A 22,849-nucleotide genomic window follows, 5' to 3' on the forward strand; every position below is an offset into this window, starting at 1 on the left:
CGCTGTAAATTGATTCCAGTTTTGGTCCCTTGTAAGCCAGGGCCCTGGGAATATTGTCCTGCCAGTCCCGCCTCCTCCCAGCCCTGCTATTAATCATGACTTGCCTGTCTTGAAATCTCCCACGGTTTGGTCACAGCTCCAAGGTCACAGGCTGTCATTAGCATTGATCTGAAAAACAGAAATGAACAATACAAGCTGAATCAACCTTTGTTGAATTTCTAAACAACTCTGCTCTGGATGCATAAATAAATAATACATATATAAAATGTCAGCTCTGGCACCTTCTTTTCCTCCAGAAAATAATGACATGTTTGAAATCTTAGCCATCAGCGTGGCTTTTACATTACAATTGTGCCTCGGAAATCTAATGTGTTGCAGGTTATAAGATGAATTTTGGTAGTGTGCGTTGCACACTAGAAAAGAAATGATATTGCAAGGGAGTAACTGCTAATTTTGCAATACTTCTAACACTACTTACATTAATACCTATAATATATTAGAAAGCATGTGCTTCACATGATATAAGTAAGGGTATTATTACATAATAACACCTGCAACTGGATTAATTTATATGCCTATTTGTAAGTGACTGCTGTAGCAAGAGAGCCTATAATCACAGGAGGCATCCCAGACACTGTTTAAGCAGTTTCTACTGCTCATCTACAATAAAAATTGAAGATTTACTATGAGCTATATGGTTCCACTGTAGTTTAATACTTAGCTACAACCATGTTTTATATGCATTAGGAGAAAGAAACCATTCAGCTGTAGAAAGCGTTTATGTACAGTACATGATGCAGATAAAAGTCTAAGAAAGTTTAAATGAATAACAAGGGCACTGAAAATGAAGCATCAAATATATTGCCTGAATCTAAAATTAGGAATGGGTGAAATGGTATGGAAAATAGAAAATGGCCAATATTTTGTCAAAAGACCAAAAGATAACAGAATTTTAATGCAATTTCAGATAAAATGAGACATAATCAGGCATGCATATACAAATACGCACATTTTATTGTCTACAAAGTGTGATCTACTCAAACCACCCACAATGTCTGAGGTTTTAAAAAGGATGCATGCTCAGGGCATTCTTGAGGGATGGAAGGGTATTCTGTATATGAAAATTCACAGGTACAGACTGGAAGAGCAGAGAAGTGCATGGCCAGTGAAGAAAGGCAGATGAGAGGAAGAAGGACTGGGGAAACAGACAGGAAAAATCTTTGTGTAGAGAGGCAGAATATTGATACTTTCTGGAAAAAGAGCAGAAGGGCTGAACAGGAACTTGTGAAGCTGGGAGAAAGGAAACAGAACTGAGTGTGTAGGAGAAATAAAAATGGAGACAGTGAAGTCATGTTGATTAATGCCAGCTGTTTGCTAATGTTTAAAAATCATACCATATATTTCTTATGGATTGTATTGTTAAAACAAGATACCTTCTCTTGTTATTCTAAACCTTCAGTCCACAATACATGAAATTCCTTCAACAAATATGGCTACACTTTGAAATAACCAGAAAGCAAGAAAAAACAGCGCTTACCGAAATATTTCTCGGTGGTTTTTTGTATTCCAATCATAACCACCTTTACTGACAAGTTCAAAAAACTCCGTCCTTCTCCTGCAAAAAACCAAATTGTCAGAGAAGGAAACAAGACACTTCCAGGGCAGCACTGCAGCAGAAACGTTTCTCTGTGTGATACAGAATCACTGCACCTCATGTATTATTGTTAAAGCTGTTACACTGACAGTCCATTTAAGCGAAACATACTAATTTTCAAACATGTTCTATAAATGTCTGTTATCAATGTCAGAGTTGCCTAGTAAAAGCAATATTGGATTTATGCTCTCCGCAGATAAGGAAATGAATGGCTCTGAAATGTTCAGTCTTCCACAGAAGCATGAAATGTTCACCTACAGCAGTGGACAAACAGACGATAGAAACATCCCAGAAATACACACACACTTCTGTTTTCTTGTCCTTGCAAAATGGTTTTTACTTTTATATCCTGAAGGGTTTTTCAGAGATATGCGATTCCTGTTATTTCCAGCACACAGAAAGAAACAGAGACACTCAGGAGCTGCTGCTGTCTTGAGTTCATAGTTCTTTTAGACTGGAAACTAAGTCTCCCTGCTTGGTCCCATGGTTTATCTTCCCATGCTTTCTTCATGTCCTCAAACAGGGACAAAGCATGAGATGGACAGAACATGTTAATGCTTGATTGTTACCTTTAAGAATCAAAATTCTGACTCATCATAGTCTGTAATCTTTTATGGCACTGAGACTGCAAGCAGCTCTTACTGCTTGCAATGTGACTACATTACATAATTGATCCTGTCCAAAATGTAGCAGAACATGAGGTACAAAATATTGGAGCCACTTTCCCCCAGTGACATAACATATGAGCATCAAAGCTGGAAAACAAATAAATACCTATGTCCTGAGTGGCAGTCCAGTGCCCCATCTCATATGAGACTGTGCTCTTTGTCAAGAGGAAATGTAGTTAGATTCAACAGGAGAGAGTTTGCAAAGTCTTGTATTTTCTCTGTTTACTTCAACTAGACTGAAATTTGGAGCAGTGATTATTGACAGTGCAGTCTGATGGCAGCCAGTACACGTTTGCACCCAAGGAGATGCACACTTCTAGAAACACTCCTTTGATCAGTGGACAGAACATTATGTGGGGCATGTTGCAATGTTCTGGTCCCTGTCATGGTTATATGACCAGTCACTCCTACTGTAAGGCCTTTTTCTATAATGCATTTTATACAGCAGCTAGAAGAGGGCTATAAAAGGGCTGCATGATGATATCAAGTACCTTATACTTTGGGAAATTAAAGATTTCATTTTGAAGTGCTGGTTATTCTGAGAAATTCATATGTTTCTGGACAAAAAACAGGCAAGAATGTTTAAAGCTGAAAGCTCAGGAAGATCCACAAACAGTAACTGAAAATGAGAGTCTCAAAGGCCTTATGTTAAGCTAAAACCTTTAAGGGTTTTATTTAAAATCCATTTAAATGGATACAGAAGTAGTAGTCCAGCTCCACAGAGAAGTTTCAGTGTAGGAAGGACTGAACTGGAGGAAAGCAGTCATGTATGATGAAACAATTAGCATTTCCTACTGGTTTCTTTGGTACCCACAATTATGAGGTTTTCTACTAATAAGCAAATATAATTTGGCAGAATTTCAGAAACAAACTGAATTATAACTATTTTCCAGGGTCTTTGAGTAACATTGACTCTGGCTGTATTTTGCCTCAAAGGGAGGTTGTTTCCTTATGTATAACAAATCCATTTGCTCTACAGCCCAATGGCTCAAGATATCATTTGAATTAATTTCCATATTATTATTCCAACTTAATATTGGCTCCATGCTTTTACTTGTATTATCTACAAGTGTCGTTATCTAGAATTATAAACAAAAATCAAATATATTTCCCATCTGATCTTTCAGTGAAAGTAATCTTTTTTTTGTTTGTTTTTGTGAAACTAATGCCTTGTTCTGCCTGGAGTTTTGTTGTTGTTTTGCTACTTGGAGCTTGTGATCATCAGGTTTAGTTAAGAATACTGATATGAGAATTCCCCTCTCTACAAAAATACCGAAGATGTAGCAAACTGAAAAAAACAAATTAGGTATTTGTGTAGAAACACCTGTTCACATAGGGTGGCTTTAAGAAATGTAACACACCAATGTTTCTAGAGATTGATTTTCAGGCACTTTTGGAAATAAACTAGCATAGCTACCACCTCATTAATGAATTGTAGTAACACAAGAGGAAAAAATCTTCAGACTTATGAGTAAAGAGGCCTCATTTACTAAATGTCTTCTGATTCATGCGGCACAAAAAAATTCAATTATGCAAGTAAGAAAAAATTATCTTGAAATTCAGTTGTATCCCTTTTGGACATTATTTCTCTGTATTAAAATTAGAAAAACAACTTGACTTTGTTTTCCAGCTTAAGGCAGTCAGGGGAGAGAGTTCCTTCACGTCTGGGTCTGAGCAGGGTCTATCCCAAGGCACTGCCATTAGCTCTCTCTGGCTCCTCCAGGATCTCAGCCAGGGGGAGCACATGGAGTTGTGCCAGGGCAACTGTCCCCTCAGTCCCTGTCATTCATCTCCTTCTTGAGAGCACAAAACACTTCTGCAGCATTTATTTATGATGAGACAAGAGAACCTATGGTCCTTGTATCTCACAGAATGGAAGAGACCTTCAAGGTCATTAAGTCCAAAAGTCAACCCAGCACCACCATAATCCCTAAACAATATTCCCCCTAAGTACCATATCAAGACAACTCTTTAATACTTCCAGAGGTGGTGACTCCACCCTGGACAACTTATTCCAATTTCTTACCACTCTCAGTGATTTTTTATTTCTCTAAGCTAAACTTCCTCTGGTACAACTGTAATCCTTTCACTTGAGACATGGCAGAAAAACAGACAGGATAGGATGCCAGTGGACACCAAACAAAAATTCCTAAGGATGACTTTATTGTCCAGACTGGGAAGGCAGTGCACAGAAACTGCACATCTGCCAGCACTTCTGCCCCTAAGTCAGGTGCAGGCTAATGCCAGATGTCAGGAGTGCAGTGCAGTGGTGACACTACAACTCCTCTGACTACATGCAACCTCCCACACATCCTCACAGGACCAACCCGAAATCTACTTTGAGATTTGATTTGCAAACAAGGAAAACGAAGAAAACCGTGTGAGAGACATCCTAGTGTACTTCTCCTCTATTAAGCTTTTTAAGACCTATTCTCATCACGTGATGTGAATTGGCATAATTTGTCTTCAAAGCAGCAGAGTGTCTGCTCTGTTAACTCTGAAACCGGGTCTGTAACTAAATACAGTATTTCTTAGCATACATGTTTAGAAATGCTGAAATGGTGGAAAAGAATTCTCAAATGTTATTGATTTTCTATATGCCTGAAGAAATGATCATAGAAAGGACAGAAAAATTATGGCACTGAGCTGTAATTGTTTCCTGGGATTGCTCTGAAGTATAAACCTAGGATTTCATTTCCTTTTGGTTGATACAGACACGTGACACATTAAAGCAAAACTTACTTGGACACTTGAGATATTTCTATTAGTCTAAAAGATACTAAGTATTAGACTAAACCTCTTCAACCATAGCTAAACACTAATTTCTCTTATTATATATCCTTATTGGTATTTAATAGGTTATTAGAGTAAGTTCTTTGAATTTTCATTCATCAAATACCAGAAATGCCAATACTTACTCAAAATACAGAGTGAGGTCTGTTGCCAATATCGATTGCTTTAGCAGCTGCATAAGGTCACTGTAGTCCTTAGAGGACAAGTTAGCAAAGATGTTGTGACCCTATAATGAAAGAGATAAAAGAGGTAAAGGGCTAACAATCAATACAGGTTTTTAAAAGGTTTTCTAACTTGTTAGTCTACTGTTTCCCTGTAATGCAAGCCTTTTCTGATTCATGGCAAAACTATGACAAAATAGCAATGTTAATACTGCTGAGATTACATTGAGGCAGAAGCATTGATGATTGTTATCAAGCATCTGGTATGTTTCTCTAAACTCTGCTGAAATTATAGCCTGTCAAGTAAAGATTTAGTCTCTGATCTGACCCTGCACAGACTCAGTTTACGCGGAAAAACTAGGGATACATCTCAGTCTCTCACCTTATTAAATGTTCTGGGGAGCTGCATATTGGAGCTTTTGAGTAGTGATCCTAATAGATGTATCTGTGCTGCTTGCATGCACACAAACCGCTGTTAGAGCAGTCAAGGACACGAAATCAGGTTTTCATTCAAAGCAGCCCATTTGCTCACTCTGCCTGTTACTGCCTTGTCCTACAGTGTGTACAGCCATTGCCTATGTTGGCTGAAGAACCACAACTTTATATGCAGTTTAAACACCCTCTGTGGGCCCAAGCTGATTTTTAAGGGATTGTGGATTAAGAATTTGAAAGATGCTCTATGGCCAAAATGAAGGGAAATTAATTATTTGATGTTGCTGTTTGAGAGGGGGAAAGTTCTTTTGTGACCGAATTTCTGAAAACATGAGGGACAGAGATCCTATAATTCCTCTGTGAAATTCTCAAGAAAATAAGATGAAACAAACAAAATTAATGAAAAACTCTAAATGTAACGTTAAGAAATTATCTTTGTGACAATAGTCACATATATTAACATACATAAACGTATTACAGGCCTTTTTTTTTCTGATCACCTACACAAATATTGAAGTTCTTTCTAAACAGAGTCTGATTTTGCTGATATTTAGTCCTGTTGTGCCCACATTCAGTATGCACTGCCATCTACTGCTTAAGAAGATTAAAATGCCCTTAAAACCAAGAATTTTCCAGCAACAGGGTTACTACAATCATGATGGTATGAGGACATATATAAGATAAGGTCTGGGGAGCTAGAGGTGCCATTTTTCAATGGAGAAGCTAATTGTTGGAATAAAAAAGTAATTTTCCATAAATGCATAAAATAATTCATTTTCAGCTAAATATTGAGAAGGCTTTGTGAATCTAAAACTTATCTATGAAAAAAAATAAAATTTAAACCAAGGTACTCAGAAGAAAATAGGAGTTTTTGCAACAGGGCTAATTTACCAACTTGTTATTCTGTAATATCTACTGCCTTTCCAAAGTGTTTCATGGAGAATAAAACCGCGTCACTACAGAGCCCATGATCACTTATATTGAGGTTAGTATGTAAAGAGTAAAGGATAAATAGCCCCTCAGTCCAACATGCTAAAATCTGAATAAGTGATAGAGCATGTTATGTTTCCAACTAGACAGCAAAGATAGACTAGAGTATTTCAGCTTATTTGAGAGAGACGAATTGCTCAGCTGTAACAGAATCTTTAAGTAGATTGAAGGGTCCAAATCTGCATTTATTCCAAGCTAAGCAGTGTTCCATTAGCAAACTGTAGGTGTTGGATAAAAATTCCATAGCACTCATTTTCTGGTTTAGACATGACCTGGAGAAGAAGCTTCTGAATGATCAAAGGTGAGGATTTACATTTCAAGTAATATTTTACATCCCTGAAAGAAGCCAGAGTAGAGTCCAAATAATTTTTAATAAATTTATTGATTTTTAAGCTGAAAAGATAAAGAAAAGCATATCAACTGACATGATCTATGAACTTTTACAGATGTGTCCATATCTTGAGCCTGAGACATTCAATGATAATGATTTCAGGAACCAGAGAACTCACTGTTTTCCAGAAAAGCTTCTTCTAGAGGCTCAACGGTGTCACAAGTATAAGGAAAAAACCAACAAAAACCCCCCACCCAAACAGCTTTCCTTTTTTCTTATTCTGAACCAATCTGTTTCACATTCAAATGCTGCTTTTTGGTACACCTTTCCCTGGCAGTATAAGGAGCCATTTAATTCCTAGTATCACCTTTCGTACGAGCTGGCCAAGGCTAAATGGATTGAGCTGTTTAAATCTCATGCTGGTGCTCTTCTTTCCTATGTTTACTTTTTAAATATAACATCAGGAAACTGAACACTAAAGATGCAGTTCTGTGACAAATCTCCCTGGCTGTGTACACAGAGGTAAAGCCATTCCCACTTGTCTGTGATCATGAGCCATTCCAGATCTCTTCAGAAGTAACTGCAGATCAGGCTATGGTATCCAATTGTGCTGCACGAACAGCAGTTTTGGTTTTATATTTACTGAATGCATTTTTTTGCCACCAATCTCTGTAAATTAAGAAAATGTATCCATTGTTTTGAAAGGACTCCATGTCCATCCTTCCACTTCTCTCAGTTATTAAATACATAGTGTAGTATATGCTGTATAGTGTTACATGCAAGATATTCTGGGCAAGAGCTATGTCTTCACAGCTATTTGCAAAGCAATTAATATACTTTGGACAGCATGATATTAGTGACTTTAGTTTTTAAAAATAGTGTATTAAATTATGGAAAAATCATAAAAATACTGATTACAGAAAGGCTGCCAAAGAAATTAAATTGGTGCAGTAAAAGGATGGCTCTGATACTCTGAATATGACACCTGTGGGGAAAGGTAAGCAACTGTTTCAGCCACCTATAAACCACTGAGCAGGATATATGTAAGAAGAGTGAGAAAAGCTGACAATATGATTAGGATGTATTCTCCTTGCCCCTTGCTGGTTGAGACAGATACAATCTCTGGGCTCTATGATCAGCATTTGTAGTTTTTTAATTTGGTGCTAGATGTGACCTTTGTGGTAACCAATAAATAATTCTTCAAGGAGAGGGCATTAAAAAGGTACTGTACATGGTATTTCCTTTCTCCAGCTGAAACTGCCCAACAGCTTACAGTGAGATTAATAGTAATGCTTTTGTACCTCACTTTGGAGAATCATGACAGCATGATTGAAATGGTGGTGCTCCAAGGTAGCAGAGGTGCCGTAGAGCTGAGCTAAGGCTGATCCACTCCTGAAACAGAACATGAGAAGTCAACAAATCCTGCTCGTCTGCTTACAATGCAGGTTACAGAGACAATTTAGTGACAAAAGCACGTCACTCCACCTCCACTTAAGCAACCTCACTTAAAACAGCTGATGAGATTAAAATACTAATTTAAATCCAGATACAAAGCATATATGTTCCAGACTTTGCTAAATATTGCCAGCTGGCTAAAGATTTTTCTGGAACTACAAGAAATTTTGTAATGCAGCTTTCAAAGTGCCTCAGCAACAGCACAGACACAGAACTGCGCAGTAAAGACACACGTTAATGTCCTCGAGATGGGATTGGCTGTTCCCCTGCTACCTTTTATTTTTAATTCTTAATAGACATAAGCATGAGGGCTTACAGTGGGCAACTACAAACTCTTGAAATAAAACCCCAAAACACAACAACAAAAAACCCGACTGCAAATACTAAGGTAAACAAAAACCACTAGCGAGAGCAGTGAATATAGAAGCTTAGAATATCTCTAGAATGTATTTTCTCTACACATTTATTGTCTAGACCAAAATCAGATTCAAAATACACAGAGTAGGTGGGTTTTCTATGTTTAAAGGACAAAAATATCCGAAATAATATTATAAAATTGCAAACTGCTGGGAAGTGCAGAGAATGGGACTGGATTGTCAGAATGGTCACTGTACACCAAGTACCAAAGTAGTTCAGGCAAAGTACTTCACTTCTGGGACCCAGCCTAAAGTGACAAGATGGGTTTTCTTTCCAAAGAAATGAGAATAAGAGATTATGCTAGAGACAGAAGGAGTCTCCTAGGAGCATATACCATAAAACAGCACAGTACTGATACTTAATTATCAGAAGCAGCTATATGAGAGAAAAAGATGTCCAGGAAACATCATCCCTAGAGAATGTGATGTTGACATATATAACAGAGCCATTTGAGACAACTGTGATATTGCCTCCATCATATACCTCTTGAACTTTCATCATACAGAACAGCAGTATTGGACACCGAAGATAAAATAGGAAAATGTGATGCTTAAATTTATGTCCGGTTAGAGGAATAAATCATAGTTAGCGTTATGAAAACTACAGCTTCTGTTTTCAGGGATGTTTTATACATGTGTGGTAATGTTTGTCTTTCATTAAATGTCTTCAGCAGTTTCTTTATGGAGTCGTAAAATGGTAGCCTCCTCTCCGTACTCTGCTGTCAAACAAGTATGAGTGATAGCAGTCTAATGCTGAACCCTGTACCTTTAACTCAGCCATCCCTCTGCACAAAAGATACTCTTGTGTAATGGTACAGCAGAGAAGTGGTTAACTTAATCAGAGCCTAAAATGGCCAAGATGTAAATCTTAGGTCTCGTTTTTGTAAATTAGGAACATAAACATCAATCAGCTGAGCTTCCTTCCCATTTGTCTCGTCTGTTTTGATTCTCTTCAAGACTCAGCTGCAAAAAGGCATCTAGCAGCCCTTGGTAACCTTTGCACCACAAGCTCTGTCTTTTGAGCTCTGCAATTGATTTTCCCTGCTATGGTGATTGAAGATCCAGACAGTGTCATTGTTTCATTGAGATTGTATGGCAACACCAATACCTCAGGAAATGGCAGCTTAGTGAACATCAGAAACATCAGTTTGAGTGATGGTCACTGAGGCAACTTGCCCCCAGAAAAGCAGCAGCCTGTGCATACACACATTGCAGCAGAGTACTTTTGCAAAAGGTAGGACAAAATAGGCTAATACAACATCACTCTGCCTTTCAAATATTGCTGGACAACCATTTGACCACTCCCCCATCACACTGGAGGATTAGCAGTAAGGCAGAACAGAAAAAGCTACAAATGCACACTGGGATCTGCAGGACAGGAATGCCTTGGGGCCTCGTATTCTGACTGTAGAGGAAATGGGGAGTGAAGAAAACAACATGGGATTTGAATCTCTGTGTCTGGCAGCTTTATTTCACAGCTTGGCCAGGATGTTGCTGGGGACATTTTCTGTTGTCCCTCCTATTCTCAGGGAACACAGATTTTGGAATGAATTTGACCTTAGTCTAAGGAGGTCCCTTACCTACACAGTAAGAAGTACCACCCTTAAACCTTCTACAAACCTACTTCTAATTCGCTGTGCCTGGGGGCAGCAGCATGGTTTCATTGCAAGCATTATTTCAGTTTCACTTATTTTCTTTGCAACAGCAGAAAAATGTTCTGCTTAATGTCATGCACCCCAGTCAGCAAGAAGAACCCAGACAGACAATTTAGGTTCTTCCTGGGTTGAAAACCACAATCAATAATAGCTGAGCCTGAAAAGAACATCAAGTTTTGGCACCACATTTCAATATGTGGTGTCAGTTCAACAGCCAGCTACAAAGGACAAGCCAGCAATTACTTAAAGGAACAGAGAATGATAAAGATGGATAGTCCCTCACTACACACAGGAATAAGAGTACTTGGCCTTGGCCTAGAAGGCTTGAAATTAATGTTTCATTCTTCATCCTGGTCACCTTTTGCTCTCCTGTGGAAGAAAACCAAATTAAAATAGTAAGAATTAGAAAGCTTACTTGGCTTGGAAGGCATTGTTGGTTCCCCTGTGGTCAAGGTCATGACATAAGCATCCCACAATCAAAGCTAAAATTTCAATTTCAGTTAGAATCTCCTGAAATCCTGCAGTCTGAGAGCGGAAAAAAAATAGCAACTGTAACTACCAGTAGCAAAAGGGATAAGTAATGTTAGTCCATCCAGTAACAGTCAACTTTGTTTTGATACCATGAATGTTTCAGTAAGGAGAAGATAAATGCTTTATTGTCATATTCTATTCCCTGCTGTATGTCAGATGGTTAGCAGAATAGATAATGTCCTTGGAGTGATCTGTTATTATCTCTTTGTTGCATTTCCAGCATGCCATTTCTCTGCTACCCAGGAGGCACTAAAGGCAAAAGGAGCTGAAAACAAATACCAGTAACTGCAAACTGAGACAGGAACTGGAATTTTCTATCAGAGAAATAAAAATCCCAAACTAAACGGATAAAGTTTTAAAATTATTTTTTAGAGAAGTACTTAGAAAGATTTCTTCAATCCTGAGATGACTATCTTAGTCAATTCCTACTGTCAGAGATAGCTGACATGTTTGGTTGGAAGATCTTTTAAAGAACACAGATAAAAATATACTCTGTGGAACTGTTATGAACTATTAGGAGATTTTTTTAAAATCTGGCACAGTAAAATGAAGTGGCATGATTTAGAGAGGAAATGTCTCAAATGGCATATTTTGGCTGCAGATACCCACTTGAATTTGGGAGAGGCATTTAAAAACAGATGCAATGAAATTCCCTACAAGCAGCTCAGACATGACTATGTGAATGGGGGAGTTAATCCTAAAAACATTTTTTCACCACTATGTTTCTCCTCTTGGATACTTGTCATAGCAGTCTTCCTGCCTGAATGGGCTCATGTCAGAGAGAAGACACTTCCTAACCTCAAGCATCCTGAGCAGATCCTGTCTGGACGAGGTGCTAGAGCCTCTGTGGGACACCACCTTGTCGGTGCTGTACCTCTTACCCACGGCAGAAACAACCTGGTTCTTCAGAAGAAGGGCATAGTGCCTGCAAAAACGACTGGCTGGGCTGGAAAATCATAACACTTGTCTTTTCACAGAGCCAGTCTCCAGTGACACTCCTCAGTTAGCCACATGGTCTAGTTAGCATGAAAGGAAACTACATACAAGAAATACTAAATACATTTGTATTGGAGGATCAAACCAAGGCTGAACGCTAACACCATGTAAGAATTCCCAAATTTCATTGGTTTTCCAAGGGGCATAATTTCACCCATAAGAGAGAGGGCAAGAAGAGGGTTTAAGTGATACAGTGGTTGCCCTTCCTTGGTAGGAACTTACACTCAGGAACACCAGTTAATTGCTGCAATACTCTGTGAAAGCTCTGCTTTTCACCCCGAAGACCACAAATTCTGCTTAGAGAAATGCACATTCAAATCTAAGTATCCTCTTGTTTAGACAGTCTGAAATGTGGCCACAGTTAATGCTTAGGCAGTACAGGGAACCAGGCCCCCCCCAAGTGCTCAGGAATGCACTTCAGTGGGAATTGAGGAAGTGAAAGACTTGCTACAAAGCCTTTATAATTGCTTAAAGTTTATACAGGAGAAAAGATTATCAAGTATGAAGAAAAAAGAGATTAATTAATTTTGTGTTGAATCCACCAGTGTACAGAATAACTTGAATATTAGGAAAGAGGTTCACCTGATTTCTAGTGGCACTGCTTTTGTTTTAGTTTCTACCCAAATAGAAAAAATCCTCTAAAAAGTGTTTTCTCTTTTTATTTTTTTAACATAGCTCTTGTATAACAAACAATAATAGTTTTTCATATTTATTGATAAAATGTTGATAATAGTGTCTATTGATAAAAAGGGATTAAAATAGTTTGTAACTGACAACACACCATATGTCAAGTTTCAGTCTAGAGAAAATATTCATGGCTAAGTTAAAATAAGTTAAATGAGAAGTTTTATAATATGAAATTGATGTTGTAATAAATATTCTTTATTGTAATCCAACCTCTGATTAAATTCAAAGATTCAGACTGTATTGCAAATGCAGGGAAACCAATTAAGGAATTCACTAACAGTAGCAATATCTCAAAAATAAATGCCACATTTTATTTAATGAAAAGTCTTGTCACTGAATATATGAAAGAAATATAGTATATGTCATATAGTAAAAACCATTTCATTTAAAACAATACTACAGTAAGAGAATATCTTCTTTGAACATAATGCAAGTAAACAGAGGATTACATTTCCCCATTTCTGAATTTACAAGAGAAAAAAAAAAAAACAAACATGGCTATAGATGGTGGTGCAGTAAAATTTATTTTCACCAGAAAAGGAATGACCCATAACTCATGAGTGGCAGAGTCTCCAGTGAGTTATGGAGGTCATTCTTTCATCTGAGGAAATGAATTGCATTCATTATACCTTGCCCCACATCTATATGTTTTGTTATTAGCACACCAGATGGGATTTTAATTTGGTATTGCCTACTTGTTCATTTTTGCCCTTTGAAATAAGTATCAATGTGAACTGTGCTGGCAAAGGCACTGATAATGAAGTCTGGGGTTTTACTCTTTTGTACTCCCTTAACTTGCAGGAGCAGCCTTGCTGCAGTGCTTGTCTTCAGAATTCCTGGGTGTCTGAAATACAGAACTATGGCTTGCAGAACTGGGCTTCTGATTGTTCAGGAGAGAGAAAATACATACTCAGATATACAGGAACGTGCTTTAGATATGCAAAAGGCTGAGTTTACCAGGAGTGAAACAATGGTTTACTCTTCATTGAATTTCTGTTGTTTGGCTTGTTCAACACAGCTGAATTTTCTTTGTGCATTCAGTAGGAGTGTGGTGGGGCCCTTAGAGGCTACTGCATTACAGGTTAGACATCACTATGCTATGGTAAATCCTACCTGAAAATGCCCTAAATAAAATGCCCTAAAATAAAATTACTGGTTTCTATTTGTGGGGCAGTCTATATTGCTGACTATCATGGAGAAATCAGAAATAAGGTGCAATAACTGCACAAAGCAGTTCCTTCTTGACTGGCAGAGAAGGGCCCTGCTAAGCCCTTCAAAGGGTTTGTCAAAGAATTTTCCCCTTTTTACCAGTGAAAAAAGAAGGCACATTCTAACTTGGATGGAGTCCCCAAGACAAATGCAGTAAGAGCAAACCCTGTATTATTACTAATCTCAAGTCTCTCTTTTGTGTCTTTTATTTTTGCACAAAATGAATCTTTGTGTATCAGGAAGGGGGAGCAGACCAAACAGATCACACACCTGAACTTATTCTGGTCTCAGCCAGAGCCAGAGCAAAGCTGGGTGGGATGTGTGGAGACTGCAGTGCTGTGGCCGCTCACATCCAGCCCTGCACGTGGAATTGCTCACTCCGTTTATTACCAGGGGCGTGGGCAAGGAAACGAACTCGGCTTAAAAATGCCCGATCACATCTCACAGACAGCTTCATCCCTGTGCTGAAAGGATTCTGAAATGTCGCTGTGAGAGCCACTGTCAGCATCTGGCGGAGGCGGCCGGGCAGGCGGCTGGTGGCTGCTGGAGCAGCAGTGCCATGACTCCTCCCTGCTGGCCCCAGCGCGGGCACCGCTGGCCGGGACGGATGGAGGTGCCCGGTGCCACCGGGAGGGATGGAGGTGTCCGGTGTCACCGGGATGGATGGAGGTGCCCGGTGTCACCGGGAGGGATGGAGGTGCCCGGTGCCACCGGGAGGGATGGAGGTGCCCGGTGCCACCGGGAGGGATGGAGGTGCCCGGTGCCACCGGGAGGGATGGAGGTGCCTGGTGCCACCGGGATGGATGGAGGTGTCCGGTGTCACCGGGATGGATGGAGGTGCCCGGTGTCACCGGGAGGGATGGAGGTGCCCGGTGTCACCGCTGGCCGGGATGGATGGAGGTGCCCGGTGCCACCGGCAGAGCATCACGCCGCAAACCTGGCCTCGGAGCTCCACCTAGGGGTGTCAGCGCTGGGGCTGGGGGCTCCCCGCCACGGCAGCCTCTGGCAGAAATTACTGTAATTCACACCCAGCCGCGCTGCCCGCCTTTCCCCATACTCTGAGTAAAATGCTTTTCCTTTTTCTAAAACTGGGGGGGGGGAAGCACGTCAATTTTATAAAACCATAAAAACTACCAACACCCAGGCATTACCACCAAATTTCCTCAGAGAGCATCAGCAGGTGCCTGCTGAAACAGTGCTGATTCTGCACAGCTGAGCAGCCTCATGCCCAGAGGAAGAGGTGGCCGTTCTCTTTGCACGTCTTCCTTTCCTTTGTCTCATGGTGTATGAGACATCCAGCAACACTCACAGAAACACATCCACCCTGCTGGGATGGACCGAGCACTAGAACATCTTCACCTGCTAGGGGTGAAGCCAGAAGAAGTCAGAGGTTTTTTTTCTTGCCCAACACACCAAGTTCTGGCATCCAGGACCCCTGAGATTTTATTGGTACATTTACAAGAATGATCTAGCCAAATAAGGGTTGTTTCATGCAGTGAGGTTTCTGTGGGGTAGGGACAGAGAGCAGTATACTTGTTCTAGTATGTTAGCAGTGCTACTTCCAGCAGAATGTACTTGAAATTTCAGCAGAATGTACTTGTATGCTGAAAGGAGCTACAGGTACTGCTGGAGATCACTGCTAGTAAAACCCTTAAGTGTTAACAGTGTCCAGTGGAGACTCGAGATTCACTTAGATCACGATGCTGGAAGATGATTTTCAAATGTTTTGAGGCAGTACCTTCTAAAACTATTTAGATGAAGCTGGATAAGGAGATATAATAAATACCAACATAATAAATACTTTGGGATTCTAATCCTTAGTTTTGTACTTCCCAATTAGGAGTTTGAAATAAATGTCAAATCAAAGACTTCCAAAAGAAAAATATTTTGTAAGATCAAGATCTGTAATAACAAGAGCACTCCAATACTGCCATCTGTTTTCAGTCACTTTAATGTGCCTATGATATCACAGTCACTAAAACACTATAAGGCTTTGCCAAATATGTGCTGCCTTAAGTTGAATAAGTTCTGTCTGCTTTGCTATTGGAAATGAGTAGCATAATAACTAGAAAAGAAATTGAAAGCTGGAAAATGTTTAGACAGGTTAGGCAATGTGTCATTAAAAGCTCTTGTGGGGCTGAGTAGCTGGATACTCACAGTTAACATGGCAAACATCAGCTGGCAGACGTTGAAAGCGTGCCTCCAGTTGTGATACAAAACCATTCGATAGTTCTTCCGCACCGTCAAAAGCCACCTACACAGCGTCTGAAATTAAAAGTACAATTTGTAGCAGGGCTACTAAATGTGTACAAATGGACAGAGCAGTGCCAAGACAAAAGCAGCAGATATTTGCAGCGCAGATGGTTACCTCGTAGTCAATTTTAAATTTCTGAACCATTCCAAGCTCCATGAACATCCGCAGGGCTGCAGTAATCATGGCATCCACATCGAGTGAGAAGTCATCAAAATGGATATCGTCAATGCCAAGCTCTGACACCAGAGGGATGTTTGCTGCCTGAAAATGCCAAAGGGAAATTTCTGATTCAAAACTTCAGTCTTTTTTCCTTTTTTCCACTCTTACAAGAAACAAACTGTACATCAGTTCTGACCTGCCAATACATCCCCTGCTTGATTCAAATGCTGAGCAGTAAAAGTCTTCATCTGAGAAACACAAACATGTCAAGCTAACAGAGTGTGGGAACAGTGGGAAGGAGAAGAACCTGGTATGAGCAGGAAATATGTTCACCATCCCAACTGGAGCCCAGATACAGCATTTAGACTGAAGGCTGACCACTTTACAGCCACTGCAGTAACCCAATATATTCCAATGCAAATTACAGTGCTGTAATGCAAGAAACATCTGGATAGCCAGAAGCTGGGAGTTTTAATTGCTACCATTTAGAAATGCAAAGTAAATATACTGCTCTGCAGAATTTCTTCATCCAAATGCCTTCACAATCATAAGCACACAAGTGCCCTTTGCTTTACACTGTTCACTACAAACACAAGGAACCAGAGAAAGTGGAATACAAGAAATGTCTAGCAGAAGTACTCTCCAAAGGAAAATAAAATAATTTAATTTTCAACATGCTGATTACATAGTAAGTCGATAAAGCAACAGCAAAAAAAAAAGCCTTACATTTTGCTTTGTCTGTGTAACAGGGACTTCTGTTTGTAAGGGAGGAATGAGCTGCTCTTGCACACACAAATAAAGGAATGTCTGCCAGACAGGCTGATGTATTTAGCTGAGCACACAGATGTGCTGTGGCTTGCTCAGTGGCAGCACCTGCATGAGCTGGGCAGAGGTGCTGACAAACCTCCCAGGCTTCTTTCACCTTCCTTACGCCCCTGCAGACCTGCTGCTCATCCCTCTAGAGAGGGCAGGTGCAGGGGGTGCATTCACTGAAGGAGCATCTGACCCCTCCTGCAGTGAGAAGGTGATGGGTCAGGTAGGAGCCTCTCAAAGGGGCTGGATCCAGCACACAGGCTATGAGCTGGACAACACTCAGTTAGTTAAAATCACATGGAGACAGCTGTGGAAAATCCAGTTACACACTTGCATAAAATACCAATTAGTTCATGCAACTGTAATGAAAGTTCAACTTGACTGTTGAACATGACTACTCCATAGTTTCCTTTTTGAAAACTTTTGTTTTGAAATACTGCACTCTAACTACAAATTACTGAAATTATGTGAATGAACATTATGTAAATAATGTAAATAAACTATGAAATTATGTAAAATCTTTTGGCTGAAGACAACGTGCCACCTCAACAATTACTTTATGCAGAGATGTAGCTATACCACATAAGACAAGATGGTGTAGACCTGTCATAAAATAGTATTAACATAGTGTTTTTAATTTACATGCTAAGTAGAAGAAAAGTATTTTTGGTTCTGTACCCAGTAGAGCACACCAGTACCTCAGAAAGTCATGGCACTGTGCCAAGGAGTTAAACTGACACAAGAAATACAGCAAACCCATCAAGTCAAGTGTCATCCCAGGACACAGCTTAAGAGCCTCTGGAGCATGCCAACAGAAATGCAAGTTCTGTTAACTGCACGCTCAGTTATCTGCTAACATACATATCCAGGCTGAATCAATTGACATCTTTTTTTTGAGTAAACACCAAAATGTTTGGAATACTTCTAGATGATCCCAACAGGAGTTACACCTTAACACCCTTTAAGATCTGAGAAACTATGTCAATACTTCCAAGATAAGTAAATAAAGAAAATATGGTTAGGTGTGAAGCAGGAATGCTGTCCCAGAGACTGTGCTGTCCAGACCTTCAGCAATCTTACAAAATTTATGACTTTTTAGTCATTCAGTTATCCTTCAAAGACTTGGGGGATACTGGATGTTAATATTAACTCTATGAACACGCTCACTGGACAGAAATAAGACTCAATATAATCTCTTTTTGGGAAGAAACACATTTATAAATCATGCTCCTTAAATGAAAGCTTAAATAACAAGCTGAAAGAGAAGCCCTTGATTGTGAGTAGACCTTCTTGAAATTGTTTATCAAAACAATCTTTACAAAGCTACTGCTGCATTTTCATTAACTTTGAAGTGGGATCTAATTAATGTTTTCAGAGTTTTTTGCCTCTTAAAGAAAAGCAGATCTTTTCCTTGTTATTTTTTCTGGAAACCAACACTTTTATCAGCCTGTTGCAATTCAAGGTAGAACACTTGAAGCAGTTGCTCAACTAAAATTGTCTTCCCGTTTGTCAAACAGTGGAGAAATAACAATATATTCCAAATCTATTATAAATTGAACAACAGGATATTAGCAAAGCAAGTCAGAAACTATTTCTTCCCACGTCAGTCTGAAACTTTTAAATATTTATGAGGTTTTACATTCCTAAATTTAACAGGAGTGCCATAATCCAAAATAACTGCTGAATTAATAGCCAGGAGATAACATTTGTATAAAAGAACCATTTGCTTTACAACAGCAATAAAGGAAACAACAGAATTATGAGTGCAGAGCCTAATTTGAATAATGTTAAAAAAAATGATATGTTGTGGGGCTGCAGCAATATTCTAGCTGCACCTGGCATTGACTATCCTCAGCTTCTTAGGCTAGAAATGCAGAAGTCCAGGGTTTAGAGGAGAACAGTCATTAAAACTTCATTTTTTTAATTACAGAGATATAAAAAAAGTTAGTAATGCAGAATACTAAAACATAGCCCTCCCTGAAATTTTGCAGGGCTGCAGGAAAAATTTCAGTGGATTTCTTAAAATAAATAGCAATAACAACACTCTCTTTCAGGAAAACAGAGAGGATGAAAGTACCATGACAGCAAAAGGAAAGGGCAGGCAATTAAAATTCAAGTTACAGTGAAATTGTTTTTTAAAGCACTGCAGTGATTTAGAATCACTTAAAAGGCTATGGGTTTTTTAACATTTGGAAGCTGAATTTCTCCTTTCTAAAAACACTTAAGAATATTTTGCTCTGGAATCTTTTTACCCTGTGAATCAAGCAATTTCAATGCTCTTTGTAACCCTGAGGAAAATTCACGACTCTTCCATGAGCTTATGGTAAGTTAAAGCCAGATGTTCCTCCTCTGGTGACATTTCCATACCCCCAGTACTAACACAAAAATTTGTCTTGAAAGGAACCAGGTTTGGCTGAACACACAGAAGGGAACTGGTCTTGCCTAATAAAATACAAGCTCGGGAGTTGCCAGGGAAAATATTGTCAGTCATAGGTAGCTTGAAAAAGAGGATGTCATGCCTCCAAATGAGCATAAGGATAAGATCTGTGGTTACTCCATACTCAGGCATGCATGGAATAGGGTGGAATGAATACAGGAAGGAGGAAAAGCACCTTTGTACACCATTCAGATTGGAGATAGATTCTCCTTTCCTCATTGTTCTTTGCTACCACATAAATTCTATCACAGCCTGCTCATTATTGGTGAACAGGTAAGAGACAAGGGACTGGTTGAGCCTTAGTTTCCATCAGCCAGCACAAAAGGTCGTGTCATTAATGACCCTCTTATGGTCAAAACATGTGGAACATCAAAGTGGCTTTCATCACACAATCACAATTCTGGCCACTATAAAAGAGATAGCCTATGGGAACAGAAAAATGACATTTTTGGTTCAGTATTAATAAGTCTTTGGGCTCCTGTGGATGAATAAAGCCTCACTAAATGATTTTGCACTAAGTCATCTAGTAGCATATTCTTCACAATCTTCTGTATCCATATTTGATAATGTCATAAAATCAGATGTAAAGAAGCTGACATTCTTCCTTTGTAAAATGTGTCCTACCATGGTAGCAGTCCAGCTAAACACAGAAGACATTGACATCCTACTTTGCCATGTCATCTTAAAATTTCTGTACTTCAGTTTTAGTACCTGTGAGGATAAGACAGTGCATATTATGCAAAGAAAGTATTTTGAAACATACTGATAAGTATGTTAGTATGGCTTTGTTTAAGAATAAGGTACATTCTGCCATTTTATATACTCAGCTTCCTTCCTATGTGATACCAGAGCTGCTCTGAAACAGCAACTTCCCCTTACTGAATGTAGTCCACTTTTTGCATAGCCTTATTTACAGTGGCATGTGGAACGATCAGCAAGGTTTCCTCATCAAAGTACTGCCAGGCTGATGGAAAGAAGTAACAAGAAACTTGATTATATCTAACACATATAAAGATAGCTCATGAAATACATGTCCCAGTGTAGCAAAAGGATGGCAAAATTATGTGGTGTACATCTTAAATCCCAGAGGCACTGTTAGAGTCCAGAGTCCACATACTATTCGAATAGCAGGTCAGGATCTGACCTCATGTACACTCTGGAGTGAAACAGGAGCTCCAGACAACATGAAACACACAGAAGAAATAAAATTGCCTTTTCAAGTATCTCTTCATCTCAAATATCTCTCAGAAGATTAGGATCTGAAAAACCTTAAAGGATGATCATCAAAAGCTGAAGAGAAAATATCAAAGTGAAGAATATTTAAATGTGATGCCTTCATTATCTCTCACATAACCTTCTATGATTCCATGAAGCCATTTAGAATACATCATATTCTGATGGCAAAGATTTTTATTTGTGAAAAGTTCTTTTCATATATAAAGGCCTCTAAAATACTTGCTTATATTTATAGCTGCAGGCAGGCATCTTTTAAAATATATCTTTATAGTCAGTTATTAGCAGCAGTGGACAGATTTTGTACTTCTTCATAGCCATGGAAGACCAAAGCCTGTTATATTCCAGCCTGACACATTTACTCTCTCCAAAAGAGAAAGAATCAAATGTTGCAGCTCCGGCATGTTCAATGCCCAGAGCAAACTGGCTTTTAAAGGCCTCCATCTGTTACTGGAGACTGTGGATGGCAACTCTTTGCCCTTCACAACACTGCACGTCTTTTTCAATGACCAACTGAAGCAGAGGCAGGACAATGACATTAAAAGGGAATTTTACAATATTTACTGTAAAGGGGAGTGGGTATGAAAATTACTAATTACTTATTAAAATACACTAAATATGTGCATTTTCCTCTTGATTTTGATTCTAATAATTTTTTAACATGATTATTACAGGACCATTGCTCTGCCTTCAATAGTGAAATCACCCAGAAACACAGCCTTGCTTAGTTTGGAGAGAGTTTTTGAGACCAACCAGTCCTATGTGCCTGCCCCAAGGAAACCTCATGCTGCCAGATAAACACACTTTGCAGCTGATCTACCAAATTCCTTCGATGTCCCAGTCTCTGTGAATGTCTTATATACAAACAATTGTTGGATGAAAGGCATGGTGGAACAGGATTTGTGTATTTTATACCTCCTCAGATAAACCCCACAGATAAACAGACGATTGCAATTGTGAAATCAAATGCCCAAACTCTGCCCCAAGTCCAACAGTAGGTGTCTGAGCCCTTTGCTGGAAAAGGTCATTCTTTGATTTAGTGTAAGTTTCACATCTGTAAACCAAGAATAATGCAGGATGTGCATCCAGCTTCAAGATCTGCAGCTGAAGTGTGTATATGTATGTGTATGTATATATATGTATATGTATGCAACTGCTCCACCTTTGAATGGCAAATGAACAGCTTAACATGTACTTTAGACATGAAACATAGAACAAAGAAAGTTGTATTTGGACTTGTTTCCAAAAGTTGTGTTTGGTTTGACCATTTACCAAACATAACTACTGCTTAGTATGATGCTAGTATTCCTTTTAATTATAAGAGAAACTTCACAGCATTAGGAAAGATATTTAATCTGCTTCTATCAGAACAAGAAAAGTAGCCATTAAGCAATATATCACTATTAAATATAGCATTTAGGATTTTTTTTTATTATCATTATGTGTGGGCTTAGGACAAAAGTATTTACCTTCTGTTTTTGAGATAAAATAGTATGTGTCTGAGGAAAGGATTTGTCTTTTATAATTTTCATTTTAAAAGGGCAAGGAAAGGTATGTCATTACAGTGTTACACGTGCTATTTCCAAAGCTAGCCCCAGAATTACAGCTAAAAAGCAAAAAGCATTTTGAGTATTTCTAATCAGTCAATCAATCCTATCTGAACATACTGCTTTCTGAAATTTGGATCCATAAAAAAGAAATAATACATTTCAGAGATAAAAATTACATAAAATTTTGCTACAAACTATAATAGACACAAAAGATGTTATTTTATGTTACTAAAAATCAACCCTTGATGCTAGAGTTGTTTTCTAGTACACAGAAACAAAATATATGGCAGTCTATAAAAGGAACAAGAAATTTTGATTTTAAAAGAACAGAGGCATAAAACAAAAACAATTAATGGTCTAGGCATCTATTATTCTTAAGGCCAAAGTCCATAACCACAGCAGCCTAGGGCTGGAGTTTTACAGGG

The 22,849-nt window shown here is 38.9% G+C and overlaps 1 protein-coding gene across 1 annotated transcript in view; it reads right to left on the reverse strand.

Annotated features, from left to right (window-relative positions):
- PDE11A (phosphodiesterase 11A) overlaps positions 1–22,849 on the reverse strand; it is a 106,392-nt gene that overhangs the window by 18,515 nt on the left and 65,028 nt on the right. Inside the window, exons 11-17 of the mRNA XM_005520010.2 lie at positions 16,347–16,493; positions 16,136–16,243; positions 10,971–11,080; positions 8,331–8,421; positions 5,241–5,341; positions 1,538–1,615; positions 101–168 (exon numbers count right to left, since the gene is read on the reverse strand). Coding sequence (XP_005520067.1) covers positions 101–168; positions 1,538–1,615; positions 5,241–5,341; positions 8,331–8,421; positions 10,971–11,080; positions 16,136–16,243; positions 16,347–16,493 — 703 coding nt within the window. The remainder of the gene's footprint in view (positions 1–100; positions 169–1,537; positions 1,616–5,240; positions 5,342–8,330; positions 8,422–10,970; positions 11,081–16,135; positions 16,244–16,346; positions 16,494–22,849) is intronic.

The sequence above is a fragment of the Pseudopodoces humilis genome, chromosome 8 (genome assembly GCF_049639895.1).
Source record: "Pseudopodoces humilis isolate 2021_Gansu_Grassland_sample_001 chromosome 8, ASM4963989v1, whole genome shotgun sequence".
Lineage (NCBI taxonomy): Eukaryota > Metazoa > Chordata > Aves > Passeriformes > Paridae > Pseudopodoces > Pseudopodoces humilis.